The sequence below is a fragment of the Pectinophora gossypiella genome, chromosome 29 (genome assembly GCF_024362695.1).
Source record: "Pectinophora gossypiella chromosome 29, ilPecGoss1.1, whole genome shotgun sequence".
Lineage (NCBI taxonomy): Eukaryota > Metazoa > Arthropoda > Insecta > Lepidoptera > Gelechiidae > Pectinophora > Pectinophora gossypiella.
Genome location: NC_065432.1, coordinates 393,180 through 401,713, shown reverse-complemented (window position 1 = coordinate 401,713; position 8,534 = coordinate 393,180). Strand labels below are relative to the sequence as shown.

The following is an 8,534-nucleotide window of genomic DNA, read 5'->3' as shown; positions in this document are numbered from 1 at the left end:
TGGTAATATTGTTACACTTTGAATCGTGAATTTTTACATAACGAACGTCTCATCCGCCTAAAACTACTGCAACTTCTCACAACCTGTATAGCCGGGGAAAAGAAGCTGCAAGATAAACCTCGGCACAAGGCCCTAGACGTTCTTTTAAAAAATAATAAAACATAAATAAAATAATAAAAATAAATATATTGATAGATAATAGATATATTATATTGTTGTATGATATGATATGATACCATTTGAGGGACTTTCTAGACTACATTCCTGGCAATATAGATGGCGCTGTACAGATTTTCTTTTGTTTAACCTAATTTCATGGATAACAGACAATGCATCATTTTTTTTGTTGGGTATAAATTATGACCCTTGTTATTACACCCAGGCACAATTAATTACTTTTTCCACCCATTATTATTCTGATGAAAATAAAGAGAAGCAATATAGGTAGCAACATCATTCTATATATGTGATCCAAATATCAAGCACCAATTAGTTTTATATATGCTTCTGCCATTACATTACATTTTTGAATAATTATTTACTTGTGGATTAAGCCTTTGGGCCAGACTTTATCGAACGCAGAACCTTTAAACCTACATGTTTGTCGGTCGATACTCGATAAGTTTTAATGTCACCTCATTACAGCACTATTAGATCACGATTTTGTTTTTTCATATCGACAGTTCGATTAAGTACGGCAAACTTTAAACTAGTGTCAATATAATCACGACAAAAAACTGTTTATTTTTAATTTGGCTGTTTTCAAAGTGATACTCTTGCTATTATTTGAAAAAGGTAAGCTTTTGTTTCGTAATTTATTTATTATAAGGTATTTTATAGTGACCTTCTATAAAAGTTAAGGATAAAGTTCAAGGTCTTTTACAAGGTGGTTCAAATAAAGCATTCTTTTTTAATTATTAAATATTAAGTATACTTTTCCATTAGCCATATTTGTGCTACTTAAGAATAAACTAAATCGTAAAGTTTTACACTTTTTTAAAACTTCGCGGGCAAATGTGTATCCTGAAGGATTCTAAAGGGGTTGTCAACTCTTGCATAAAAATTCTACTATTTCCACTTAAAAAAATAATATAATATTTCAAAATCTAAATTTGTCAGATGGATGCCCCCGCCGAGGCAAGCGGAAGCGGAAACGAGCAAGATCTTATGGCGGGCGTCAGGCTTGTTGTGGTGAGATTATAGGTTCAATTTTTTTCTAATTATAGACAATAATCGCTTTATTTTGTTCGCAAAACTGGTTTATTACTATAAAAAATATTTTTATACGTTGAATAATTACTGTTATCTGGATCTACGCTGTTAACATAAACAGCTTATATCAAAGTCGCACACTGTGCCTAATTCCGTTAATATCATTACCATGAAAGAAACGACCAAAGATTCTAGTATATTTTTGCGTTAAAAAAAAATCTAAGATATTTATTTTTTAAAATTGGCTTACAAAGTTAGCGCTTGTCGAACGTCAAACAAAATTAAATTACATATTATGTAACTAGCTGTAAAACTACTACCACATCGGAATCGTTAACGCTAATGAGATCTACCCGTCAGCCCGGAGAACGCTTGACCTACTTCATACTGTCATGGGTTTGAATTCTGGCTTGGGCTACAAACCACTGAACTTCACTTCATGAGTTTGAATTCATGTTTGGATCATAGGTAATTGATATCACGTGGTTTGCAGGATTTGTGCCCAGTTAATGGCAACAGTCTCGTGGTTTCCTATTACATGGGAATGAAACATAGCTGGCGAGGAGTGTGGGTGTATTGTAATATGTACTATACATGTTATGTTTATTTGACTTGTTCTCCAAAGCTAATCAATCAATTACTAACTCTACAGTCACATTTCTATGCACAATGATTTATTACATTATTATATTTTTAAACTAGCCTTAGGTCATATTTCACGTGTGGGTTTATTTATTTATGTACCTACATAAATTGTTTTTTTTTTTTAGTTAAATCTCCCAGAAGACGAAGGCGAAGGCTTGGGGTTCCGACTGACAAGAACGCTGTGGGATCCTTATCCTTGGGTAAGTTCCGTTATTACCGCAATGTATCGTAATTTATTTATTTATTTAGTAATGTTGATATCGCGTGAAAGGATGAAGGTAACGCGAGGAATCTCACACTCTCGAGAATTTGGAATCATTGTGTTTCCTTTCGAGTTGAAACTTCAGAAGATTTCTATGAAGAATCAGTTCCCAATTCCAAATTAGGGTAGTCAGGTGTAGAGTGGCCTTCGCGTGATGAACTACTTAAGAGAGCGCATTATACAGGTAAGAAAAAAGGAATGTCTCTCAACAAGCGGACCCTACGATAAACGATGTTGATTGGTGAATAGAATAGAGTGTCTAATTGCTCCAAACATGATGAATAAGATGGCAAACTCAGCTATTATTATAACAATACACACACAGTAATGTACGGTAATGTTTCGCCATAACAAACAATGCTAATATGAATGATATCATCATCAGCCGTACGACGCCCACTGCTGGGCATAGGCCTCCCCCAAGGATCTCCACGACGATCGGTCCCGCGCTATGAATGATATAAGTTTATGAATATTAAATCTATAATACAGGTTAGGGAAGTGGTTCCAAATTCCCGAGCTGATAGCGCGGGGCTGAAAACAGGAGATTGTCTGCTGCAGGCTGATGGACGCGATTTACTTGGATTACCGGTAAGGAAATACAGTAACAACCGATAAAGTTTCCATTTTCTTCTTCATGCCATATTTTGCGAGTCGGAAATCCTAGTTGAAGGATAGTCACTGATGACAATAAAATGAAACTAATTTTTTAACCGAATACCGCCTCTGTGGTCTAATGGTTGAGCTTTGGGCTCACGATCCGGAGGCCCCGGGTTCGAATCCCGGTGGGGACATATCACAAAAATCACTTTGTGATCCCTATTTTGATTAGGACATTACAGGCTGATTCCCGATGGGACATTGTCGAAATCACTTTGTGGAACCGTCCTTTGTTTGGTAAGGACTTTTCAGGCTTGAATCACCTGACTGTCCGAAAGTAAGATGATCCGTGCTTGTAAGTATGTAGTCGTTACACGAGTCATGTCAGGCGCCTTTGGCGGCTCAATAATAATCTTGACACCAGGGTTGCTGAGGCTGGTATTCCACCTCACAACCCACACGGTAAGAGGAAGAAGACCGAATAAAAAACTGAAACTGATACAGTCAGATGTAGACACACATTGATTAAATCATGTCCATGATATTTTTTCTTTTTTTTTTTTGAGATATAGATGGACTGTAGTTGTTCCATACTTTGCAATACAGTCTCACGCAAACTATTATCCAATTTCATTAAGATGGCTGCAGATCCTAAACCTTGTATAAATATCATTTTCCTTATAATTATCGCTATAAAATTCTTAATCAATAGGTCGGTCAAGTAGCTGGCCTGATTAGAGGAGATGGCGCTGGGAGAGGAGTATCTCTCCTCGTTTGGAACTGTGGTGTAGATCCTAAGGATGACCCGGAGGTATTTATCTATTCCTTCCTAGCTACGTTCCCCACAAAAATATAGCGCTGTACAGTCATGAGTAATATAATGTACCCACTTTAGGACTTTGTCGAACTAACATATTTGACATTTAGTGAGACTTACAGTTCAATTTGTCAAAAAAGTTAATGTCACATGGTACCAAAGTGTATACATATTAATGATCGTGACAGAGTTGCCTTCGTTTAACCTTCTAATATCATGGATACCAGACCTATGCATCTTATTGATATAATTTGTCGTAATAAATATTAACTGATTCTTTATGTATCTCGTTACAGCTATTGTGGAGCTGCGGCGGTGGCTCCCGCGGTGAGAAGTCCCGGCGAGCGCTAGCGGGGGTGGTGAAGGCGCTGTCTTGCTGCGTGTGCGCCGCCACGGCTACTAGAGCTCTGAACTGTGCTCGCTCGCATTTGTATTGCGAAGGTGGGTGAGGTGACATAACATAATCTCACGGCTATATCCCAATTGATTATTCTCGACAAACTTAAACACAACAATAAGACAATTCTACACTTCAGACAGTTTTGTATCATAGGTACAGACACCCTAGACAGAAATCAGAATCGGCAGATGCTAAAGCTCTATTTAACTTAGTGCATTTTGGCATTAAAAGCCGAAAAGTGTATAACTAGTTTAAGATTTTCCTACTTAATTTTATTGGTGCCTCATTATGAGGGTGTCATGCCTTTAGGTAAAACCCTCCTTAAAAAAAAAGAAAAAAAGGGTATAGACACCCACTCTTCTCCAGCTATGTTTAAGTCCCATGTAGCAGGATTGCCATTTATTACTTACTATTACAATTTTCATCATATTTACAGCTTGTTGGAGACGTCTTGAGCGGTGTGCGTTATGTAGAGAGCCACTACCTGCCAAAGACTCTCCTTACGCCCGAAACTTAGTTGCTGAACAGGTGTGTAGTAAAAACAACATATATATACAATAATTTAGTTAAAATAATTAGGTGCTACAGTGACATGCAAATAGAATTCAATAGTGTCTGCTTACCCCGGAAAGTATGCGTGAATTTATATGTAGAGTGACAAATAACCAGATGGATATGATAAATCCTAAAGTAACAAGAGATCAACTCATAATCCACAATTAAAACAAACGTTTAAAAACAATGAAGTAAAAACAATCGCAAGTTATAAAATAACTACTAAACTTTTTGGTATCTAAAACTATCTAAACTCTTTGTTTATTTTTTTAGGTTTTTGAAGCAATAGCAACAGAATACGAGATCAGAGAAACGGTGCGGCGGCCGACAGAAACAAATTCAAACTCGCCGTCTCCTAGCCGCTCACCAAACATGTCTCCCGCTACAAGCCGCAGAGGGCAATACCAACTGTCTATGATGAACAAATACAAAAAAACTGTACAATTCAACGATAAACTTGGACAAAACTACGCCTCAGACCCAAATATCCACCGATCTTCGATTAATCAAGAGTTTATTCGTCGGACACCCTCGGTTACTGTCAATTCTACAAATTCAGCAGCAATACAACAAACCGGCAACACTGATTGTGGCGGGAAAAGTTGCATTTGTAACTGTCAAAATCAAAATGCAAAAGCGAATGTTCAGACGACCAATATACCGAAGATAAAAATTGAAGACACGGATAAAGGAAAATGTAAAAACGATGTTTCCAAGACGAATTGTTGTCAAAATACAATACAGCATAAATTGGTTGCGAGGCTGAGGCATGCTTGTTCTCTGGCCGACCTACAGAATGCCGTACAGCAGTGTCCTTGTCCAACAACTAGATCGTTGAATAATGTCAACATCAGCGATCATTGGTAAGATTTTTTCTTCATTTTGAAGTGATTTATTGTAGATCTGCCGCAAATGGCATTAATTACTTGGCCGGACAAAAGAGGTGAGCTTCAAAAAAGCTATTAAGTATAAACATAATCCTCGTTATAACTTTACGGTTTATAGATTAAAAAACAACCTTATATTTTTTTGAATTGAGGAAAATTATAATTTATGTTATTTTTAGATAGATAGATAGAACGTTTATTTGCATGAACACAGTACAATGGTCTTAATAAGTAATATGTATGTCCTTAGTGTTTTATTTTCTTTTTACAGTTGCACTAAAAATCTTCACAGCAGTTCTTTGGATAATTTGAATCAAAATTGCAATTCGGCTTGTGGTACGTAATAGCAGAATTATATTATATGTATCGTCATTAAGCCGATCATCATCAGCATATTGAAAGCTTATTATTTTTTTGGTTTGTTTCAGAATCACCGCCCGTATTCGTCCTATCCGCGCCACCGATTTATGTCTTGGCTTGTGATCATAACAAGGAATGATTTTTTTTATAAAATATATTGTTTTTGTTGAGTTTTTATTAAGGTTTTTGTGAATATATAATGTAACCGATTTTTTAAAAAAGAATGTTGTACTTATCTTTGGAAACCTACCCTGACGGCATGGCCACCGCGCCGCGCCGCGCGCTACGCGAATTGTATCGAGGGCTTTGACAAATAGCCGTACGACGTGTACACACGTAGATAGTATTTGCTGTGTCTATTGGTCGAAGCTCTCAGTATAATAAACGCGCGCGGCTCGGCTGCCGATCAGAGCCTGCTAATATCTACTAAAATAGTAGAATAGCTATTTGGTGGTCACCCTAAAACGTTTTGTTGATACGATAGTTGTTAATTTTGGAATCTGAAAATATATTTTAATAAAACCCTAAGACATGTACTAAAAATTGTAATATCTACATAATTAAATATTTTACATAACGATTGCCTTTTATGTTAATTTTAGTCATAAAAAAATATTTCATTAAACTTAATATAAACGCATCTGGCAGTCAATGGCAGATGTTGGAATTTCAAAAATTGTTGAAAAATTGGACTTTCCAGTTTTTGTCTGTGGCAAAATTTATTATGCCCAATTATGCCAGAGAAGTAGTCGATCAATCGTAATCGGTAAGTACTTCGTAATCGAGTATTAAAATTAAATGTAATTTTGTAAATAAGTTAACAATATTTTAGCTTTTATATTGAAACTCTAGCTTTTTGTAGTTATAATTAATTTATCTCATAGTGAAACAGTGCAGTTATTTTTTTAGGTAATAAAACCGATAATTTTCAAAACCTGATTGAAGAAGCAGCTCTAGTAATGTCAATCTATAACTTTTTTTTTTTTTTTTTGTTTTGGTTTTCCCCGAAGGGTAAGGCAAAGGGAACTATGCCCATACAGCCATGTCTTACGTATTTTTTTTTCTTGATGATTAATGAAATGATGAAAGGTGATGAATGATGATGATGAAACCTAAGCCCCCACCCTCGGAGTAGACTCCTACTCCGAACCCCAAACGAATTAACTCAAAAGTCCCCATAAACTTTTGAGTTATGAAGCGGCTTCCCGGCACGAAGCGAAAATAGGCAGATACACTTTGTTCATTGAATACTCCAATATAATAACACTCGCGAATGTCTTCTGACTAACTTCATGCGATCATTAACCACAAAACACCACTTCGTATTAATTATTTAGATTACTCAATGAAGAAAGCAACTGTCCCGTTCCCGTTTCCCGCCGAAAAGCCTCAATTTATAACTATAGGTCTACCTTTTCCAAATTCCATTCCTATCCGGTATATTTTATTATTGAAAAGTTTCCTCGTTTTTAACGACTGCACTGTAACAATATGAAATGCCACAATGATACCACGATAATTATTATAGAAGACTAAGATCACTCAAGATTTGTCATTGGCACATCGCTAGCCGCGGAAGCCAGAAGAAAAAAAAAAAAAAAAACTATAGGTCTACCAGCATCTGATGGCATAAAAAAAGTAAAAAAAATATTGATTTTCCTATGGTAATATTAAACTGTCTCCTGTCATGTCGAAGTACATGTTTTGTCAACAATACTGAGATTTTCCAAAGATTCCTTGAAACTATTCTGAATTTCATAAGAATGTCGAAAAAAACCACTTCGATCACAAGCAAGAAAGATTGTTTACATTGTTTATTGTAAAATTAGTGAAGAAGCAGTTGGAGATCAACCGCAATCTTCGATTTTAAATCGCGTCCAAAGTTGACCGGTAAGTAGGACTAACTAGTCTTAATACTTGAATATATTTTTCCTATATTATTAGTTACTAACCTGTGACCTGTTTATAGGAGTTCCTAGCACTACCATACGACGAATAATTGCTGAAGGTAGACCGAATGGAAGTGTATTTAGTGCACCCGGTAAAAAGAAGAGAGGTGGAAAGAAAACAAATAACCAGGAGAGTTTTGATTTGGAAATAGCATAATATAAGTGATCTTTTCATAAATATTTTGTTTTTTTTTTTTTATATATACCTACCTACACTAGCTAGATTTTGCCCGCAGCTTCGCTAGCGACATCTATCGCTTCAAGCAACTGTTGGAATCTAGAGGTTTTTCAGAAATCCCGCAATTATTTTCCCGGGATAAAAAATAGCGTATGTTCCATTCCATTTATCTCCATACAAAATCTCAAGTCGATCCGTTGCTTAGTTTTGACGTGATGAGTGGATAAACAGACAAACTCACATTCAGGCGTTAGCGTTCACAAGACGACCGGGCGGACAATACTGGACACGACAGGGCAAAAAATAGAACGAAAGCAATACTGTATTGCATACAAGAAGTACTTTATATAATGTCCATATTGTCCGTCAATAGGTAAAAAATAAAAAGTATCAAGACGTTTTCATCCAATTACCCGAGTGTTGCTTACTATAGAAATTTTATTTCCCCATTTGCCATCAGATTCTGGTACACCTATAGCAAACTAGGTTAGTCACCTTCAAAACGTTTTGTTGATGCGATAATTATTAATTTTGGAAGCTGAAAATGTGTTTTATTATAAACACTGAGACATGCCACAAAAGTGAATTTAATGAAGTAAATAAAAAAACGCAAAACAATTAGGTTTTATGTTAATTTCAGTTGTAAAAAAATACTTTATTTTGGTGAAA

At 35.8% G+C, this 8,534-nt stretch overlaps 1 protein-coding gene and 1 long non-coding RNA gene across 2 annotated transcripts; both read left to right on the top strand.

Annotated features, from left to right (window-relative positions):
- Window positions 1-688: 688 nt before the first annotated feature.
- Window positions 689-5,962, top strand: LOC126379511 (uncharacterized). Its single transcript, XM_050028297.1, has 10 exons — window positions 689-795; window positions 1,120-1,191; window positions 1,983-2,057; window positions 2,612-2,710; window positions 3,432-3,530; window positions 3,833-3,977; window positions 4,373-4,464; window positions 4,765-5,354; window positions 5,650-5,714; window positions 5,807-5,962. The coding sequence occupies exons 2-10, from the start codon at window positions 1,120-1,122 to the stop codon at window positions 5,875-5,877; spliced, it is 1,308 nt and encodes a 435-aa protein (XP_049884254.1). The 5' UTR covers window positions 689-795; the 3' UTR covers window positions 5,878-5,962.
- A 1,380-nt stretch (window positions 5,963-7,342) lies between these two features.
- On the top strand, window positions 7,343-7,865 carry LOC126379647 (uncharacterized). The gene is made up of 2 exons (XR_007568360.1): window positions 7,343-7,628; window positions 7,708-7,865. It is a non-coding gene; the product is annotated as an uncharacterized LOC126379647 (long non-coding RNA).
- Window positions 7,866-8,534: the final 669 nt, after the last annotated feature.

Excerpts from the sequence above, each read along its gene's own strand:
- LOC126379511 (XM_050028297.1), top strand. The coding sequence starts at position 1,120 with ATGGATGCCCCCGCCGAGGCAAGCGGAAGCGGAAACGAGCAAGATCTT. Across the intron at positions 1,192-1,982 it reads CGGGCGTCAGGCTTGTTGTG|TTAAATCTCCCAGAAGACGA; the intron begins GTGAGATTATAG and ends TTTTTTTTTTAG. Across the intron at positions 3,531-3,832 it reads ATCCTAAGGATGACCCGGAG|CTATTGTGGAGCTGCGGCGG; the intron begins GTATTTATCTAT and ends ATCTCGTTACAG.